General features: G+C 45.8%; 1 protein-coding gene across 3 annotated transcripts in view; it reads left to right on the top strand.

The window, feature by feature from the left end:
- Positions 1 to 21,551, top strand: part of TTC28 (tetratricopeptide repeat domain 28) — a 661,711-nt gene that overhangs the window by 607,161 nt on the left and 32,999 nt on the right. For all 3 annotated transcript variants that reach the window (XM_060028281.1, XM_060028280.1, XM_060028282.1), the window contains one exon: positions 16,759 to 16,899. In XM_060028281.1, the coding sequence (XP_059884264.1) occupies positions 16,759 to 16,899 (141 nt within the window). The remainder of the gene's footprint in view (positions 1 to 16,758; positions 16,900 to 21,551) is intronic.

The following is a 21,551-nucleotide window of genomic DNA, read 5'->3' as shown; positions in this document are numbered from 1 at the left end:
CTTTGGTTCTTCTATATGAGACACCATGGAGGAGAACCCTCCTTCTCCAGCTCCTCCTTTCCTTGCTAAAAGTAAGCCCCAGGCTCTTTTCATCTTAAGTTTCACTTATAATCACTACGAAAAAACAGACAGGGAGTAGCAAGTAATTCACATGGGAAAATTTCAAAGGTCTCAGAAATCTTGAGTTCCCAAAGTCGCATGTCTTTAGTTTCTGAGACTCTTGCTAAGTGGCTTCTGGGATTTTCAGCTTCTGGTCTTTTCAGCTGTTGGCTGACTGGCTGTGCAAAGCCCAGTAAATGCCCATGGCACCTGTCTTCTGTGTATCTTTTCATATCTCCAAGACATTCTCTGCCACCTAGCTCTGGACTCCTGTAACGCAGGGTGCTGGCACAGTCAGACCTGGCCTCGTTATCAGGAAGCCCAAAATGATTATACACAGTGGCAGCAAATGAACTAACTCTTGCCTCCTCAAGTTTTTTTCAGTTATAAAGAGGTCTTTGTTTTGAAAGAAGGGGCATTTCCTGCCCTTGAGCTGCTTCCATTAGACATAGGACTAGTGACACAGGAGCTGCCTCACTGACCTGTGCACCCGAAACTGAAGATGGGGTTTCTCACCCATTGTTCTAGCTTCAGGGTTGCAAGTGGTTGGTCTTTGGCAAGTAACTGGTTACCAGTGCAAAAGAAGCCTAGAGACAGGGTGGGAGGGCGAAGAAGGAATGAGTTAGCAAAGGGTTGTTGAAACATAAAGTGTACTTGTGTAGAGCTTCAGTCACAGCTGTCAGAGGGATGACAGAGAGCGTGTACTTGGAGAGATCAGGAGGCCGTGCTTACAAATGAAAATCCTCTCTGGAGCCTCTAGCCAAGCCCTGTCCCCGAGAACAGGACAGCTCTGGCATGGCTCTGTGGCAGCATGATTTATATTCCCCAGAGCAGGCGGCGCTGGTCTTCTCACAGGGTCCCAGGAGCAGATGCTGGCAGGGCAGGTGGGCACCATGGAGAAGCCACTGCCCACCTGCTGTACTCTCCAGCTCCCTTCTCAGCCCCTCACCAGGACCCGTGCCACCGTCCTGCACCTAGGACAGCTTGTCCTGACTTTAACCTTTGCCCTCACTGTTCTCCATGACCAAAATGATCTAAACCTCAACCTCCCGCCCGTCCCCATGCAGGGAGCTGGGGCGAGGTCCAGCCAGGACTCTGGCTGCTGGGCAAATGCTAAGTCAGGGGCCTGGAGCAAGAACAGAGAACTCTACCTCTGTCGAGCATCCAGGAAAGGGCCAGGGAGGCAAGTCTGAGCCAGAATCCTTTGGCCTAGGGAGCCACAGGGGTGGGGAGATAGTATCAGGCCCAGGGAGCAGGACAGGTAGGCAGGCCAAGGGTCCAGAGCTGGGCCAACAGGACTGGAATGTGGGCAGAACAGGGAGAAAGGCGTTCAGCGCAGCCCCAACTTCCCAGTGCTGTGCAGCCTCCCATCTCCTCTTCTCCCACCTTACCACCCAGCCCACATCTTTTCTCTCCTTCCAGACCTCTGGTCTCCCCTTTGCTGAACTGTGACCACCAGTTTTGTCTGCAAAGCCGGTGCTTCTCTGCCTTTCCTTCTGTTTCAGATCATGGCCATCAGAAGGGTGACCAAAACCAGGCCATGTGTCCAAGTGCTCCAGGGACTCTCTCTGCACAACCACTGGCTGCTTATCCGTTCATATTCTCATATTTGGCCCCTCTCTCTTTCTCTCTCTCTCTCTCTCTCTCTCTCATCCCCTGCTGATACTTCATTTAATCTATCTCTATACACATACACGGTACTATGTAATAATTTACTTTTTGTGTTGCAGAGATTAGTTTGTCAAGGTTAGAGACTGTCTTCATTTGGAGTGATCCCAGCCCCAGCTAAGGGCCTGGCACACACTGGTTGCACAGTGAATGGTTTTGAGGGTTGGTTGACCTGATGGCCAGATGGATGAATGAGTGGCACCAAAGTTTATCTTGCTTTTCTGAATTCCTCTCAGAATTTAGTAATAGCAGGATTTAGTATATATTTTTTAATTAACATATGGTATGTATCAGTCAGGATCAAAGTAAGAACAAGAAACCACCCAGTAATTTGAACATGGATAGATAGATACTCTAAGAGAGATTAGAATGAAAAGGGATTGGATAGTAGAAGTATTCTAAAGAATACAGGAATAGCAGGTGTCAGGAGCAGTCACTACCCCTGAGATTGAGTAGCCGCGGAGGAAGGCCCCAGCCCAACCCACCCCCATCAAGGGCTGAGGACCTTGTTGGAGAGGCACTGCCATGGCTCACTCAGTGGCAGAGAAGTTGCTGTGGTGCCACACCAGTGGAACTTGCTGGAAATCCACCCTCAGAATTTGCTGGAAATATGCTGTCTAGGGTGCTATGGGAAGCTGTTCACAGGGAGGTGTCTCAGTCCACTACAGAACCGCCCTAGGGGTAGTCACCAGGGCAAGTTGATGGCCACTGGAGGCTGCCGGACACTGGAGAAGGCACCTGCCCAGCAGGAGCCCGCCGAACAAGCACAGCAGAAGCAGGAGGGCAGAACCCCTTCCTCCTGCCTGTCTCTCCAGAGCTGCCTACCGACAATGCTCAGAACTCTGCCCGCTGGCAGAGGAAAAAATATTTAAAGAGCTGTGGTCCATTATCTCAGAGCAGGCAACGCAGGGTGAATTTGGAGCACAGAGGCAATAAATGGATAATTGGCACACAGTAAATTTTATTCTTCTGGTGTCAGTTCTATGAGTTTTAATACATGTATAGATTTGTGTGACCACCACCACGATCAGGATACAGAAAAGTTCCATAACCCAAATAACTCTGTCTTTTTATAGTCTTTTTATAGTTATATCCTATACCTCCCTCTACCCCTAACCCCTGGCAACCATTTTATGGAGGTACCACAGTTTGCTTATCCATTCACTTGCTGAAGGAACTTTGGGTTGGTTCTAGTTTGGGGTAGTTATGACTAGAACTGCTATAAATATTCATTGACAGGTTTTTATGTAACATAAGTTTCCATTTCTTTAGGGTAAATAGGGTAAATAAATTCATTTCTTCAGGAGTGGAATTGCTGGGTCATATGGTAAATACGTATTTCATTTTATAAGAAACTGAAAAGTATTTTTGAGAATGACTATACCATTTTGCATCCCCACCAGCAGTATATGAGGGTTCCAGTTGATTTGTCTCACGAGCACCTGATATTGTCAGCATTTTAAAATATGAGCCATTCAAATAGATGTGTAGTGACATCTTTTAATTTGCATTTCTCTAATGGCAAAATAATATTGAACATTTCTTCATGTGCTTGTTTGCCATCCTTATATTTTCTTTGGCAAAGTGACTGTTCAAGTCTTTTGCCCATTTTTCAAATTGAGCTGTATGTTTTCTTGTTGAGTTTAAAAGTTCTTTATATATTCTAGATATTTTATATATTCTAGATATAAGTCCTCTGACAGATACGTGGTTTACAAATATTTTCTCTCAGTCCATAGCTTGTCTTTTTCTTCTCTTAACAGTGTATTTCACAGAGCGAAAGTTCTTAATTTTTATGACATCAGTTTTATCAATTTTCTTCTTTCTGGATCATGCTTTTGGTGAAATGAATCTAAGAAATATGTCACTAACCCCAGGTCACAAAAATTTTCTCCTATATTTTCTTCTAAGAGTTTTATGGTTTTACATTGTTATATTTAGATCTGTGATTCATTTTGACTTAGTTTTTGTATAGTGTGTAAGATTTAGTCTGAGGTTCATTTTTAGAAGGTTCATTTTTTTGTATGTGGATGTCCAGTTGTTCCCAAACCATTTATTGAAAGGACTTCCTCTGCTAAGCTGTCTTTGCACCTTTGTCTAAAGTTAATTGTCCATATTCAGATGGGTCTATTTTTGGACGCTATTCTGTTTCATTGATCTATATTTCTATCCTTTTACCAATACCACACTATCTTTGTTACTGTAGCTTTATAGCAAGTCTTAAAATCTGGCAGTGTCATCCCTCCAACTTTATTCTACTTCTTCAAAATTGCTTTCCCTGCTCTAGTTCATTTGCCTTTTCATATAAATTTTCAAATCAGCTTCTCTACAGCAACATAAATGGCTTGATATTTTGACTGGAATTACGTTAAACTTATAGATCAATTTGGGAAAAATTGCTGTCATTATTATGTTGAGTCTTAAAATCCATGAACATGGTATGTCTCTTCATTTATTTAAATGTTTTTTTGATTTCTTTCATCACATTTTGTAGTTTTCAGCATACATACCATACATGTTTTGTTAGATTTACACCTAAGTATTTTATTTTTGGAGCTATTATAAATGGAACCATTTAAAATTTTCATTTTGTAATTGTTTGTTGCTAGTATATAGAAATGCTGAGTTTTTTGTGTTGATATTGTATCCCACGACCTTGTGAAACTCAGTGGTTTTAGGAGTCTTTTTGCATAGAGTCTTTTCTACATAGACAGTAATGTCTTCTGTAAGTAGATTATTTTCTTCCTTTCCAATCTGTTTACTCTTTTATTTCCTTCTGTTGCCTTTTTGCACTGGCTAAGACTGCCAGGACTGTGTTGAATATGAATGGTGTGAGCTGACATCCTTACCTTGTTCCCAAGGTAAGCATTCAGTCTTTCATCATAAAGGATGGTATCAGCTGTAGGCTTGTTGTAGCTGCTCTGTATCAGGTTGATGAAGTTCTCTTTTATTCTTAGTTTGTAAGTTTTCATTATGAATTGGTGTTAGATTTTGTCAAATGCTTTTCTGCGTCAAATGATATAAACATGTATTTTTTTCTTTAGTCTGTTAATATGGTGGATTATATTGATTGATTTTTCAAATATTGAACAAACTTTACATTCCTGGAATAACCATACTCCCCTTTGACTGTGGTGTATAATACTTTTTGTTTGTTATGTCTGTTTGCATTTGATCTGTGGAATATTGGTCTGCAGGGGTTTTTTCCCCATATTATCTTTGTCTGCCTTTGGTATCAGGGTAATATAAGCCTCATAAAATGAGTTGGGAAGTGTTCTTTCTTCAGGTTCCTGGAAGAGATTGTGTAGAATTGGCATTATTTCTTCTTTAAATGTTTGGTAGAATTTGCCATTGAAACCACCTGGACCTGGAGATTTCTAGTTTGGATGGTTTTCAACTATGAATATAATTCTTTAGTAGTTATAGGACTATTCAGGTTATCTATTTCATTTTGGATGCATTTTAGTAGTTTGTGGTTTGTGAGTAATTGATCCATTTCATCTAAGTTGTTGAATCCATATGTGTAGAGTTGTTTGTAGTATTCCTTTTTTATCCCTTTAATTTCTGTGGGGTCAATAGTTACATTTCCTCTTTCATTCCCAGTATTGATAAATTTTGCCTTTTCTCTTCTTGGTCTGCCTGGATAGAGATTTTATTGATTTTTTAAATTTTTTTCATGGAACCAACTTCTTGCTTTATCATTTTTTATAAAAGATAATTGTTTTAATTTCATTGATCTTTTCAATTTCGTTGATCCCTGCTCTATTATTTTACTGCCTCTGTTTATTTTGGTTTATTTTGCTTTATTTTTTCTAGCTTATTAAAGTGGAAGCTTAGTTATTAATATCAGCCCTTTTTTTCTTTTTTTTAAATTGAAGTATTGTTGATTTACAATGTTGTGTTAGTTTCAAGTGTATAGCAAAGTGGTTCATTTATATGTATATCCTTCTGCAGATTCTTTTCCATTATAGTTATTACAAGATATTGAATATAGTTTCCTGTGCTATACAGTAGGTCCTCGCTGTTCATTTTATATACAGTAGTGTGTATCTTTTAATCCCATCTCCTAATTTATCTCTTCCCCCTTTCCCCTTTGGTAACCATAAGTTTGTTTTCTATGTCTGTGAGACTGTTTCTGTTTTGTAAATAAGTCCATTTATATCATTTTTTTAGATGCCATATACAAGTGATATCATATGATATTTGTCTTTCTCTGTCTGACTTAATTCACTTAGTATGATAATGTCTAGGTCCATCCATGTTGCTGCAAATGGCATTATTTCATTCTTATTTATGGCTGAGTAATATTCCTTTGTGTGTGTGTATATATATGTGTTTGTATGTATATATATACACATATGTATACACACACACACACACACACACACACACACACACATCCCACATCTTCTTTATTCATCCCTCTGTCAATGGACATTTAGGTACTTCCATGTCTTGGCTATTGTAAATAGTGCTGCTATGAATATTGAGATGCATGTTTCTTTTTGAATTAGAGTTTTTGTCTTTTCTGGATATATGCCCAGGAGTGGGATTGTTGGATCATATGGTAACTCTATTTTTAATTTTTTAAGGAACTTCCATACCATTCTCCATAGTGGCTACACCAATTTACATTCCCACCAACAGTGTAGGAGTGTTCCCTTTTCTCCAAATCCTTTCCAGGATTTTTTTTTAAAAATTAATTTATTGATTTATTTATTTTTGGCTGCGTTGGGTCTTTGTTGCTGCATGCGGGCTTTCTTTTTTCTAGTTGTGGTGAACGGGGGCTACTCTTCCTTGCAGTGCACAGGCCTCTCATTGCAGTGGCTTCTCTTGTTGCGGAGCACGGACTCTAGGCACACGGGCTTCATTGGTTGTGGCATGTGGGTTCAGTAGTTGTGGCTCTCGGACTCTAGAGCTCAGGCTCAGTAGTTGTGGTGCACGGGCTTAGTTGCTCTGCGGCATGTGGGATCTTCCCGGACCAGGGCTCAAACCCGTGTCCCCTGCATTGGCAGGGGGATTCTTAACCACTGCACCACGAGGGAAGCCCCAGAATTTATTCTTTGTAGACTTTTTTTTTTTTTTTTGCCGTACGTGGGCCTCTCACTGTTGTGGCGTCTCCCGTTGTGGAGCACAGGCTCCGGACGTGCAGGCTCAGCGGCCATGTCCCACAGGCCCAGCCGCTCCGCGGCATGTGGGATCCTCCCGGACCGGGGCACGAACCCATGTCCCCTGCATCGTCAGGCACACTCTCAACCAATGTGCCACCAGGGAAGCCCTCTTTGTAGACTTTTTGATGAAGGTTGTGCTGACCAGTGTAAGGTGATTCCTCATTGTAGTTGTGGTTTGCATTTCTCTAATAATCAGTGATGTTGAGTGTCTTTTCTTGTGCCTCTTGGCCATCTGTATGTCTTCTTTGGAGAAATGTCTGTTTAGGTCTTCTGCTCATTTTTTGATTGGTTGTTTTTTTGTTTTGATATTGAGCTGTATGAGCTGTTTATATATTTTGGAAATTAAGCCCTTGTTGGTCACATCGTTTGCAAATATTTTCTCCCAGTTTGTAGGTTGTCTTTTCCTTTTGTTTGTGGTTTCCTTTTCTGTGCAAAAGCTTATAAGTTTTATTAGGTCCCATTTGTTTATTTTTATTTCTTTTGCCTTGGGAGACTGACCTAAGAAAACATTACTACAATTTATGTCAGAGAAGGTTTTGCTTATGTTCTCTTCTAGGAGTTTTATGATGTCATGTCTTTAAGTCTTTAAGCCATTTTGAGTTTATTTTTGTGTATGGTGTGAGGGAGAGTTCTAACTTCATTGATTTACATGCAGCTGTCCAGCTTTCCCAACACCACTTGCTAAAGAAACTATCTTTTCTCCATTGTATATGTTTACCTTCTTTGTTGAAGATCAACTGACCATGTGTGGTCTATTCTCTTCCGTTGATCTATATGTCTGTTTTTGTGCCAATACCACACTGTTTTGATTACTGTAGCTTTGTAGTAGTATTGTCTGAAGTCTGGGAGGGTTATGCCTCCAGCTTTGTTCTTTTTCCTCAGAATTGCTTTGGCAATTCTGGGTCTTTAGTTGTTCCATATAAATTTTAGGATTGTTTGTTCTAGTTCTGTGAAAAATTCCATGGGATAATTTGATAGGGATCACATTAAATCTTAAATTGCTTTGGGTAGTATGGCCATTTTAACAATATTAATTCTTCCACTTCAAGATTGTGGGATGTCTTTGCATTTCTTTGAATCATCTTCAGTTTCCTTTATCAATGTTTTATAGTTCTCAGCATATAAATTATAAATCTTTTACCTCCTTGGTCAGGTTTATTCCCAGGTTTTTTTTTTTTTTTTTTTTGCGGTACGCAGGCCTCTCACTGTTGTGGCCTCTCCCGTTGTGGAGCACAGGCTCCAGATGCGCAGGCTCAGCAGCCATGGCTCACGGGCCCAGCCGCTCCGTGGCATGTGGGATCTTCCCGGACCAGGGCACGAACCCGTGTCCCTTGCATCGGCAGGCGGACTCTCAACCATTGCGCCACCAGGGAAGCCCTCCCAGGTATTTTTTTAACGGGATTTTAAAAGGGATTTTTTTTTGACTTTCTATTTCTGATATTTCATTGTTAGTGTAGAGAAATGCAATAGATTTCTGTATGTTAATCTGGTATCCTTCTACCTTGCTGAATTCATTTATCAGTTTTAATAGTTTTTGTGTGGAGTCTTTAGGGTTTTCTATCTAGAGTATCATGTCATCTGCATATAATGACAATTTTACCTCTTCCCTTCCAATTTGGATGCCTTTTATTTCTTTTTCTTGTCTGATTGCTGTAGCTAGGACTTCCAAAATACTATGTTGAATAGAAGTGGCGATAGTGGGCATCCTTGTCTTGTTCCAGATTTTAGTGGGAAGACTTTCAGCTTTTCACCATTGAGTGTTATGTTGGCTCTGGGTTTGTCATAAATAGCTTTTATTATATTGAGATAAGCTCCCTCTATACCCACTTTGGTGAGAGTTTTTATCATGAATGGATGAAGCATTTTATAAAATGCTTTTTCTGCATCTATTGAGATAATCATGTGGTTTTTGTCTTTTGCTATTGTGGTGTATCACATTCATTTGCATATGTTGAACCTTCCTTGTGACCTTGGAATGAATCCACCTTGATCATGGTTATGATCCTTTTTGTGTGTTGTTGGATTTGGTTTGCTAATATTTTATTGTGGATTTTTGCATCTATACATCAAAGATACTGGCCTATAACTTTCTTTTTTGGTAGTGTCTTTGTCTGGTTTTTGGTATCAGGGTGATTGTTGGCTTCATAGAATGACTTTGGGCATGTTCCCTCCTCTTCAGTCGTTTGGAAGAGTTTGTGAAGGATTGGTATAAGTTCTTTGTATGTTTGGCAGAATTCCCCAGTGAAGCCATCTGGTCCTGAACTTTTGTTTGCAGGGAAGTTTTTTTTTTTTTTTTTTACAGATTCTATTTCACTTCTAGTGATTGGTCAGTTCAAAGTATCTATTTCTTCTTGATTCACTTTTGGTGGGCTGTATGTTTCTAGAAACTTGTCCATTTCTTATAGATTGTCCAAATTGTTGGCATATAATTGTTCATATAATTGTTTTTATGCTTCTTTGTATTTCTGTGGTATTGGTTATTTATCCTTTTTCATTTCTTATTTTGTTTATTTGGGTCCTCTCTCTTTTCTTCTTGGTGAGCCTGGCCAGAGGTTTGTCAATTTTGTCTATCCTTTCAAAAAACCAGATCTTGGTTTTATTGATTTTTCTATTGTTATTTTAATCTCTATTTTATTTATTTCCTCTCTTTATTATTTCTTTCCTTCTGCTGACGTTAGGTTTTGTTTCTTCTTTTTTTAATTCTTTTAGGTGGTAGGTTAGGTTATTTGAGATTTTTATCTTTTTTTGAGGAAGGCCTGTATCCCTATGGACGTCCCTCTAGGACATTTTTGCTGCATCCCATAGATTTTGTATGGTTGTGTGTTTATTGTCTTGAGGCATTTTTTAAATTTCCTCTTTGATTTCATCCTTCACCCATTGGTTTTTTAGTAGCATGTTTTTTAGTCTCCATGTAATCGTTTTTTTCTTGTTTTTCTCTCTGTGGTTGATCTCTGGTTTCATGCCGTTGTGGTCACAAAAGATGCTTGAAATAATTTCTATCCTCTTAAATTTGTTGAGGCTTGTTTTGTGTTCTAGTATGTGGTGTACCCTAGAGAATGTTCCATGTACGCTTGAAAAGAATGTATATTCTGTGCCTTTGGTTGTAATGTCCTGAAAATATTAATTAAGTCTAACTGTTCTATTGTGTCATTTAGGATCTCTGTTGCCTTATTGATTTTCTGTCTGAAAGATCTGTCCATTGATGTCAGTGGGGTGTTGAAGTCTCCTACTGTTACTGTATTCCCATCAGCTTCTCCCTTTTTGTCTGTTAGTATTCATTTTATGTATTTTAGGTGCTCCTATATTGGGTGCTTTTATGTTAATGAGTGTAATATCCCTTCTTGTATTGATCCTTTTGTCATTATATAGTGTCTTTCTTTATCTTTCTTTATGGCTTTTGTTTTAAAGTCTGTTTTGTCTGATATGAGTATTGCTACCCCCACCTTCTTGTCATTTCAGCCCTTTCTTTTTTAATATAAGCATTTAATGCTATTTACTTATCTCTAAGGCTTTATCTATGTCCCACAAATTTATGTTGTATTTTCAGTTTTGTTCAGTTCAAAATATTTTCCTAGTTTCTCTTAAGGCTTCTTCTTTGACAGTTATTTAGAAGTGTGTTGTTTAGTTTCCAAGTGTTGGGAGATTTTCCTGTTAACTTTCGTTTTTTTGCTTTCAAATCTAATTCCATGGTGAGCAGAGGGCATATTTTGCATTATTTAAAATTTGTTAAGGTTGTTTTATGACCCAAGGTATGGTCTATTCTAAGGAATATTCTCCATGCATTTGACAAGAATATGTGTTGTACTTTTGTTGGGTAGAGTTTTCTCTAAATTTCAATTATATTCAGTTGGTTGATGGTATTGTTCAGTTCTTCTGTATCTTGTTGATTTTCTGTCTACCAGTTCTGTCAACTACTAAGAAAGGAGTATTAAAATCCCTGTCAATTTATCCACCTCTCTTTTCAGTTCTGTCAGTTTTTATATCATGTATTTTGAAGCTCTGCTGATAGGTGAATACACATTGAGAACCATTTTATGTTCCTGGTGAATTGGCCCTTTTATCATTGTGTAATGTCCCTCTTTATCCCTGGTAATTTTCTTTGCTTTGAAGTCTACTTTGATATTAACGTAACCACTCCAGCTTTGTTTTGAATACTATTTGCATGATAAATCTTTTTGTATCCTTTTACTTTAAACCTTCCTGTATCATATTTGAAGAGAATTTCTTGTAAAAGCATTTAATTAGATTATGTTTTTAATTCCATTCTGTCAGTCTCTGTATTTAGACCATTTACTTTTAATATAATTATTGATATGTGTGGATTTATGTATGTCATATTAATATTAGTTTTTCGTTTGAGTCTCTGTTTTTCATTCCTCTGTTTTCCCTTTCTTGCCTTATTTTGGGTTATTTGAACTTTTTTTTTGAAGTCCCTTAATTTATCTCATGTGTCTTTGACTATGTTTCATTTTGTAGCTTTTAAAATAGTTGTTCTAGAGATTATAATATATATATACTTTTTATATTCTGCAGTTTACTTACTATTGATACTTTATTAATTCAAGAGAAATATAAAAGTCTTATCACCATATGGGAACCTTTACCAGCACCCCTCACCATCTTGTATTTGTCTTACATACTACATCTACCTACATTAAAGCTCCAGGGATTTCCCTGGTGGCGCAGTGGTTAAGAATCTGCCTGCCAATGCGGGGGACATAGGTTTGATCCCTGGTCTGGGAAGACCCCACATGCCGCGGAGCAGCTAAGTCCGTGTGCCACAACTACTGAGCCTACACTCTAGAGCCTGCAAGCCACAACTACTGAAGCCCGCGTGCCACAACTACTGAAGCCCATGCGCCTAGAGCCCATGCTCCGCAACAAGAGAAAACACCGCAATGAAAAGCCCATGCACCGCAATGAAGAGCAGTCCCTGCTCACCACAACTAGAGAGAGCCCATGCACGGCAACGAAGACCCAACACAGCCAAAAATAAATAAATAAAAAGTAAAGCTAAATTTATAAAAAAATATAAATAAAAATAAATAAATAAAACTCCAGCAGACAGTGTTAGGAGAAGAATAGTGTATTATATCTACTCAGATGTTTGATATTTCTGTTACTCTCCCTTCTTTCCTGATGTTCCTAGTTCTTTCTGGTGTCACTTCCCTTCTATCTGAATGACTTCCATTAGCAATTATTTTAGAGTAGGTCAACTGACAGGATTTGTTTGTGGCCTGGAACATGAGAACAGAAATGAAAGAATAAGAAAAATGGGAGATTTTCTGTAGTGTCTCTGAGCCAGAAACAGAGGGCGTCTCCTGGAGGTCTCTGTTCACACTGATTCCTGCTTCTACATCTGGGGGTTTCAGAGAGACCTGTCTGATGGATTTCACAGGGACAAAGAGTGGGAAGCTCAGTACTGATTTGGTGGCACTTTGAATTCTGGGCTTCCTCCCTCATTTGCCTGTTATTGTTTACTTTTCACATTCCTCAGATATCCTGTTCTGTGCAGCCCATCAAGAATTTATAGGTGTATTCAGTCGGAAAGGTGGGGTGGAATGTGTTTTTACTCCATTTTACCTAGAACCAGAACGTGGTATAGCAGGATATTTATAACAAATTCTTAATAACATTTATTAAGTGAATAAATGAATGGGATATCAAACAGTTGGTCCCAACCTCTCTCTTCAGCACCAGACTTGGATTTCTAATAGTCTCCAGCCCTTCTGGAAGGAAGACCATCTAAATAATTGAATCAGTATCTACATACTTGGCATCACCAACTCAGTGTCCTGTCTGCACTTTCAGCAGGTCCAAACTGAACCCCTTCCTCTTCCACTAAGACTAGCTTCCACTTTCAGTTTCTCTGTCTGCCATGAATTAACTGCTAGTTGTCTTTTACCCTTTCCCTTCAATGAGTTTCAGGAAGATAAGTTCTCTGTTTGGTAATGTTTCTCCTGTTAGTTCTCACTTCCTCACTCTCAGCCTTGCCACCCTAGTTCACAGGTCCAGACTAATGAGATAGCCGGCCCAACCACAGGACAAGCAGAACCACTGTTGGTGATAATAGAGAGCAAAGAATGAGGAGGAACCAGGACGGTGGGTTTACAGCCAGCCTTGTCCATTTGTAGGGAGACAGGGGATGGGAGCTCGGGGCAGAGGAGGGAGCCACTACCCAGATCTCAGAGCCCGAGGGCTTGTGGAAAGCTTGCCTCACCTGGCGTGTTGAGACCCAGGGTACATTAATGTATTAACACAATAGTAACTCCTGAGAATGGGGTTTCTAGTAGGTGTGAGGGGCAAACAGCCCCCACTGGGCTCGACCCCCGGCCTTCAGGGCTGCTTCTGAGTAGGTGCTGGTAATAGCCACCTGACTTTCTCCTTCCCGTGTAATTGGCATTCGCCAGTCTGGGCCAGTTGACTGTCTCTCAGACAGCAGCCCTGAGCCCACTACGCCCTGCTTAGAGGCCTGGACTGACAGCTCTCTACTGCCTTCCAAGTTCAAGGCCTTCCACCACTCTCTCCTTCCTCTCTGCCACTCTTTCCCTCTCCTCCAGCTCACCTGGGCTATTCCCTGGGCCCCAGAGAGTCCCCACACTGTCTTATCTCCACACCTCCTCATACTGTTCCATCCCTCCACTCCCAGCCACCATCCCAGCCTCTACCTGTCAAAGTTGTATCCTTCAGATGCCGCTCAGATGCAGCTAATTCCAGGAAAGCTCTTTGCCCTCCCTCTCTTGGCTATAGGCTGATACCCTCCTGCCTCCTTCTTAACCCACCTTAGCCAGTAGTCACTAGTCATACAGGTTGGTATGTGCCTTGAAGGCAGGCGTAGTGAGACTCTCTTGTTTGGCCTTTGTGGTTCTTGCACGTAGGTCCCGCTCAGTAATCCTTGCTGGATCAAAGTGAATGGCATCAGACTAGCTGTGCCATCTCTAGAAAGATGGCACTAGATGTGCCATCTCTAGAAAGTCTCTCAGAGAAATGAGGGGCCTGTGATTGTGATATGGCGACCGTTGATGGCAAGACACTCGGGATCCCTGCTGTATAGATGAGTCTTGTTTTGTAAATGGGAGATTCCCTTATCTCTGACATCGCCTGTTTGTTTTTCCCTTCAGTGTTAATACTCTGAAGGGTCAGGAAATAGGAAACAACCCCATTAAGTATGAGATTCTGAGGGCTCAGTCCGCAGCTGACAGCACGAGCGGAGCTGCAAGATAATGGAGGCCGATACCGGTTCCAGCCAATTCTTCTCGCCTTTGCAAAGCACCGAATGACAGGCAGATTTCTCAGCTCCAAGCAGGCCGTCGCGTTCAGATGATAAATGTGTCCCTGGACAGAAGAGCTTGTTGAGTGATATTTACCAGGGTCTCTGTGAAGGGCCCTCAGCTCCCAAGGGAGCATTTTAAGCCTTCAGCTGCTCACCCTGTCGACTGACGCCCGTGGGGTGGCAAGAGGAATAAAACCTTGCTCCTGCTCTCCAACAGGTTGGAAGCCATGGTGATTTGTTTAGGTACTCGGAAGTTTCCTGTATTCAATCCCTTCCTTCCCCTAGTCAAACCCCACACTTAGAGCCTTAGAGGGGGAGGGGCAGGGAGGTCAGGTCTGGCTCTACCACTTAGTGCTCCTTGGCCAAGTTCCTCAGCTTTTCCAGACCTCAGTCTGCTCAGAAATAAAGTGGAGATGACGAGAACTGCCTCACAGGCTTGTTGGACAGATAGGATTAAATCTGTGTAAAAATACTTTGCATGTTGTAAAATGCTCTCCAGTGTAGGCATTCGTTCAGCAGTTCCTCTTTGCGTACCTGCTGTATGCTGGGCACTGTGCTGGGTTTGAAGGGTCATGTCCGGATTGTGTGGCTGGGAAGAAAGGCAGGCTAATGCCTTTACCAGCCATCGGTGTGGTTCTGGGACGAAGGACAGCAGCTGGCTCCGAAATCATACCTCTCTGCCGCCCTTGAAGACTGCCCCAGTCCTGACACTTCTCTGGGGCTCCGGCTCCTGAGATCCTCTCCCAGTGATGGGACGTTTGCGTGACCTTCTGCAAGGAGCACGGCTGAGTCGGAATCTGGTGCCTGATGCCAGGTTCTCCAGAGGAACAGATAGGGCACGTGCGTGCACAGACACATGCATGGAAGTTTATTGTGAGGAATTGGCTCACACCGTTATGAGGTCTGAGAAGTCCCAGATCTGTCGTGGGCGAGCTGAACACGCAGGAGAGCCGGTGATGTAAGTTCCAATCTGTCCACATCTGAAGGGGAAGGAGACCCATGTCCCAGATCAAAGGCAGGTAGGCAGGCAGGGAGTGCTCTCTTACTCCTCCTTTTTGTTCTGTTCAGGCCCTCAGTGGATAGAATGGGGCCCACCCACATGGGGAGGGCAGTTTGCTTTCCTCAGTCTACTGGTTCCAATGTTAATCTCTCAGAAACACCCTCACAGCCACACCTAGGATAATGTTTCATCAAATGTCTGGGCACCGCAGGGCCCAGTCAAGTTGACACATAAAATGGACATCTCACCAGGGTTGACGTTCACTTAGAGCCTGCAGGTTTACTGAGCAGCTTCACACGCTGCGTCTCATTTGTCTCTGTGACGACCCGCTGAGGGGGTCATTCCCCTTCTCTGTCCTGTAATCCTGATGCCACGGGCTCACCAGCCTAGCCATTTGGCAGGCCATGCTCACCTGGGCCAAACCCAAATCTCAAGGTGCCAAGCCTTTTCCCTCTGGGCAGCAGGAAGTCTGTTCCTTTCCAGATCCCACTTCTCCAGCATGTGAGTGGCTTACGTGGCTGGTCTGTGCGTCTGTCCTCTGCCTCCAGTGCCCTGGCACTCTCCACTCTTCCCCTCTGCTCCTTAGGCAGCAGGAGACTTTAAACAAAGTTGCCACGTGGGTTGGGTGTCGTCTGTGGGCCAGACATCACTCAGCATTTCCACAAAGTCTGCATGTAATCAGGATGCTGAAGGAAGACGGGGCTCCACGTAGAGGTCTGCCCTCGCTGAGCCTCAGCCTCGGTGGACTGGGACACGGTGAGGACCGGCGGAGGCCAGAGCCCCCTCGGACACCTTTGTGACCATGTCATCACGTCTGTCTTGGCCTCGCAGGGCCACAGGGCACAGCTTTTACGTTTAATATGCCCTTTGTTATTTTAATCATACTGATGAATCAGGGCACTTCTGGGTACTTCTATTTATTTAAAATCCATTGTGAGATGTTCTTTTACAGTCTGTCACGGGGGAAATATGAATTTATTAATTCAAAAATTATAACACCCTCATGCTGAGCTTGGAAATGGGCTCCAGTCAGCAACGTTTCTCAAGCCTACATTTCAAAGTCCCCCTCTGCCTGGCATTGCAGCCACTCGTGTGCATGTTTGTCTCCTCGTCTGGAAGAATGCCTTTGGGGGCTGTGTGTGCCCCCACCTGGCATGGTGCCTGGCACAGGTAGGTGCTTAATTACTGGTTCTGGGCTGGAATGGACTGGGGCTCCTGCCACTCAGCACACTCACCCAAGCTCTGCACTGGCGGAGCTCCCGGCTGGCAGTCAGGACACAACAAATGATGGTTGAGCACCCGGTCTGTGTCGGGCACACGCTGGATGCATGGAGTGCAGCCTGGGTGCCGTCCCAGCCCTTTCCTGCAGCGGGTTCACAGGGGATGCAGCCAGCGGAGTGCGACACGAGTGGGCAGGGCGTAGGCTGAGGGGAGCAGGAAGGGACTCAGGAGGTGCCGTGCAGGGCCGCGCTGGGTGCTGAACTGACGGGGCCTCGGAGCAGGCTTGCAGCAGTGCTCAGCGCCCTTTCTCTGCCGTTTCCCCACAGGGCCTGTGCCAGCAGTGAGACAGAGAGTGAAGCCGGAGACATCATGGACCAGCAGTTTGAGGAGATGAACAACAGGCTCAACTCGGTCACCGACCCCACTGGCTTTCTTCGGATGGTTCGCCGCAACAACCTCTTTAATAGGTATGTGTGGCCCTGCCTCCTGGGCTGGTACCAGGCAGGGCGGCCCGGCAGTGTGAATAGCGTGCTTTCGGGGGATGCTCCTTCTGGCTGCTTGGGCTTCTGGCTGGGATGTGAGTCTGCAGGAGCGAGCGTGGTACTCCCGGGCCCCCGCTCCCCGGGGCCTGGGCGTCACAGCAGCCCCTCCGGGTGAGGGGAGGAAGCGGTAGCGGGCTTGATGTGACAGTCCGCCTTGGCTGGGACGGGAGGCCCAGGGGACAGTCGGCCGCTTCTTCCCGTGACCTCGGAGCTGATTTCCCAGACACCAGGCAGAAGCCACACAGAGTGGCTTCACATACTTCTTTGCCAGCTTTTGCCAGTAACTCACGGCCAGGCCCCTGTGTTGACCTTCCTGGCCTGAGACTGAGGGAGGCCCGGAAGAGTGGATGTCAGCATTGCTGGAGGGAGAGCCCGTCCAGACCCAGGCCCCATCTCCCCGTTACTTGACCAGATAGACCTCAGCGGCTCCGAGATGGGTCAGGGTTGAAATTGCCACCCAGCACACCCCTGCGCCTTTTCACCAGGGGTGAAAGCTGCGTCCAGATAAACAGGGGCAGGCGGTTGGGGTTGAGGGGCACCTGTCCCGCTGTCATTTGGTTGCCTGGCAACAACCTGGGAGTCACATTTGGAGAGACCTTTCTAGAAAGACATCCCAGACTCTCTGAGGTCCCTGCCTTTGAAGGGCAGCAGGTTGAGCTGGGCACCCAGGAGGGAGTGACTGTGCTCTGGGTGGAGGTGGCCTCTGCCGGGCTGCCCTGTGTGGGGGGCATTGTGTGTCCCGCCTGCTCCTACTCCAGGCCCTGGTTTCCTCTCATTATTGTGCTGTCACGGTGACAAACGTGTGTTTACTTCCCAGGGGCGATCCGAATGGGACGGGAGCCAGGAGCTGGGGCTGTAGGAAGTGGCAACTTGGTTGAAAGGACGCCAGAACCTCAGTCTGGTTCACCCCCAGCTTCCTCTTCGGCCCTGCCCCCTTTGCAGGTGTCCCTCGTGGCTTTAATTTTGTGGAGGGACAGGACCAGGTGCGGGGAGGCGGGTCGGGCCTGGTTCCGCCCTCTGCCGCTGCTCCTTGGCCTCTGAGGCAGGTGATTCTCGACTCTGCCTGGTGCTGTGATCCATGGTTGTGAACTAGGGCGCGAAGAGCTTGGGGCTCAGGTCTGGTCTTGCCGCGTCCAGCTGTGGGACCCTAGGCAGGTGACTTCACCGCTGTCAGCCTGTTTCCTCGTTGCTGAAGTGGGAACAAGCTTCCTACTTTTCAGCGTTCCCTTAACATGGGAATTGAGGAGTTAATGTACGAACAACACATGACAGGCTTCCTAACGCACATGTACTCGTGCTGACTTTCTACTGTTTTAGGTGTGAAGGACAGTGCTAAACTTGGATTCTTACGATAATGTGGGTGGATAAACTTTAGAAGGGATGAAATTTGTATGTACCTGTGGAACAGGTGTTGACCACCGTGGGTTGCAGCCTCACCCGCCCTTTCTTTTCCTGTCCCACCTCATGTCCTTTGCTCGCAAGAGAGAGAGAGCCAGCGGCAGGCCGTCAGGCATCCATGGCCAGCCTGATCACAGGCGTGCCTGCGGCCAGGAGCCCCTCCTCCAGGGCCTCGGGTGCTAAGGCAAGAAAGGGGTCAAACCAGGTGTACCCGGGATCCTAGCTTATCACCCCTGGATGGCAGGTGGTGTGAATTTTGGATCATGGAGTTGCTTGCTTTGGGAAAATGTTTGTTGTCTTTCTGAGCAGCTCTGGGGTAGGTCCAGTGAGCACAATACCATGGATTAGTTCATTGGTTCATTTAAACAATGCGGTCTGTGCCCAGGGCCAGGCTGAGGACTGGGCCAGCCCTGAGGCTGGGAGGGGGCAGCAAGGCCTGCAGCACGGGAGCCTGGGCCTCGCTGCCTGGCTGCTCTGTGCCCAGCTCCCTCATCAGGGCCTGACCTGCTCGAAGCCTCAGGCCTGCCCTCAGGAAAACAAAGGGGTTAGAAGTGGTCTCTGCACACCTTTCCCATCCTGACCTTCTAGAGACTTCTGAGGGCAGATCAGATGAGGGGAAACAGGCTGCATTCTTTCAGCTTCAGTGCAGGGAGCCAAAGGCCTAGGACAGTTGCCATGCTGTGTGCTCTCTGCTGTTTCCCTTCTCTTCCCAGCAAGAGAGGTCTCTGGCCTCCATCCTTCCAAGTGACCCACATAGGCCAGGGTACCTTGTCAGTTAGGATGGTGTGGGCCCTTGCAAACTTCCAGCCCATCCTCGAGTCTTGCAGCTAAGGGGCACGCACAGGCTGGGTGGGTGGAGACCTGCCCCCGCAGCAGGTGCAAAGCTGTGTTTCAGGTCCCACCTCCCAGCTGCCCTGCCGGCCTGTGTGCTTCCCTGCCCTGCATGGGGTCCCAGGCAGGCCTTTCTTGCTGCCCCTTCGTGACCAGGAGGTGGGCTGGTTTGTCACTGGCTGGGACGGCAGAGCGCTTGTCCCTGGAGCCCACAGAGTGAAGTGGAAGCAGCCGTGTGCGTAGCAGCACCAGCTCCCCTCTGCAGGGCCCTCCAGCCCCGTGATTCATGGGCTGCTTGGCTCTTTTGTTCCAGGCAGTTTGCTGGACTGGTTTGGCAATGAGGCTGCTGCAGCAGAGGCAAGTCAAGTGAGACTTGGCCTTAGAATTCTCTTTCTCCCCCTCTTCCTCTCTCTTTCTCTCCCCACACTGCACAGCTAGCTTGGTCTTTGTTCTTGAGGTCTCCACAGCCACTATTTTTCTTCTTGCCTGTGCACTTTGGCAGAAAACACAGTTGCATGTCGAGCCCAGGGCAGGCACTGCTAGTGAGGAAATGAGCAGTCTTCTCTCGTTTAGCACCTGACCCTGGGGGCCCCCACTGGGCAAAGCAGCAGCCCCCAGAGAGGGCTCTAGCCCTCATCCTGCAGAATGCTTGGGAAGTTATGCTGAGGGCTGGAAGGCCAGTGCGTGCGTGCGTGCGTGCGTGCGTGTGTGTGTGTGTGTGTGTGTGTCTGAACCTGGGGGCAGTCAGCAGATCACATTTGCTGCAGAAAAGAGGAAGAGGAGCAGGACAGGCTTTCAGCTGCACCTGGATTCTGGGTCCTAGGGCTGTGCCTTGGCATTGCAGGTGCGCCCAGCCAGGATCAATTAGGACCAGAATCCCAGAGAAATGTTCTGACTTCTGTTGCTACCACTGGTGCAACATGCGTGCTAGGTCTTTACTTTTTCACTTTATGGCAGTATGTGTGATATGGTGCAGACAGGGGCTTTCCTGTTGCCCAGACATCAGTGGCTACAGCCAAAGCGGAGGGCAACGAAGTGTCAGGGCTCCCCATTCTAGAGAGGGGGCCAGAGCCCTCCCTCAGCTTTGCAGCTTCCAGCTAGCACCCCAGCCACACACACCCCCAAAAGAAGACCAGGTGGGCGAATCGGCAAGTGAGCCTCCTTGGCCTGGTCGGGGTCCTCCAAGAGAGTCAGTGACCAAGACTGGGGGTCCTGCAGGAAGAGAAGGAGGCACCACCATCCTGTGGGACCAAAGAGAGGGGCCGCCATGGTGTGGTCTGGGTGCCCACGCCTAGTGTGGCACAGAGGCGTGCCTTCCCAATGGGCAAGTCACATGGGCTCAGCGACAGAGCGAGCATTAGGATCTGTGTCTGGCCATGTCCCAAGACAGTGCTCTAGCTCCCAGATCCCCACCCATCTAATGCTCCTGCCAGGCGATCACCCAGCCTTTGCTTGCACTCCTCCAGTGAGAGGGAGCTCACCACCTCCCGAGGCGGTGCGTTCTGTCTTTGGACAACACTGACTAATACAGCTCTGGGGTTCTTGATAAACGAGTGAGTGAGACTCCACAGGTTTGTGGGGGGACATGCTTGGACCCACAAATCACCCATGGGTGCAAGGCCCTTTGGAAATGGAGTTTCTGTGTTAGCATCAGCTGGGCAGGCCACCACACACAGGGTCCTCTTCTCTCCATCCCTGAGCACATAATAAGCCCCTCCCCCCATGACTGCCCAGCTTGGACCCTGAATGGGGTCAGCAGGCAAAGCCTGTGCAAGGCTGGCCTGGGCATCAGGCTCTTCCAAGGCAACCATCCCCAGGCTTGGCCATGGAGCCTCATGCACATTGCAGCAAAGAGCAGAGTGGGCAGCGGCTGTGGTTTCTGCAGGAGGGCAGTCCCAGGCCCCTTGGTGGTACGTGTGTCACAGCCCTTGACCACCATTCCCAGGAGAGCCCAAGAGCAAGACAAGAGAAGCCTCGTGCAGCCCAGATTCATCCCTGGGCTTGAGAGGAGTTGGCATCACTGGAAGAGCAGGGGTCTCTGCCTGAGCCCACCTCCCAAGGAGGGACCAGAGCAGTGAACCAGGTGCTTGGTGATTAGGTAGGTGAGCAAGCAGAAAGCACCGACAGCTTATTGAATAAGTACTTAAAATGCAGTACTTAACAGCCTTCATCTCCCCGAGGAGACAGCCCTTCATGTGAGGATGTTCATGGCAGAGTCACTGAATGCTATCAGAGTCCTTTTTTTTAATTGAATCGAGGCATCTCTGGCTGCTTGAATATAATGGACTTGCCAATTAATCTTTCCACTGGTACCTTAAAACCCAGGTACTTGTTCAAATCTCAGGCCG

The sequence above is a fragment of the Delphinus delphis genome, chromosome 13 (assembly GCF_949987515.2).
Source record: "Delphinus delphis chromosome 13, mDelDel1.2, whole genome shotgun sequence".
Lineage (NCBI taxonomy): Eukaryota > Metazoa > Chordata > Mammalia > Artiodactyla > Delphinidae > Delphinus > Delphinus delphis.
The sequence above is the reverse complement of the archived record's forward strand: the minus strand, read 5'-3'. Positions and strand labels throughout refer to the sequence as shown.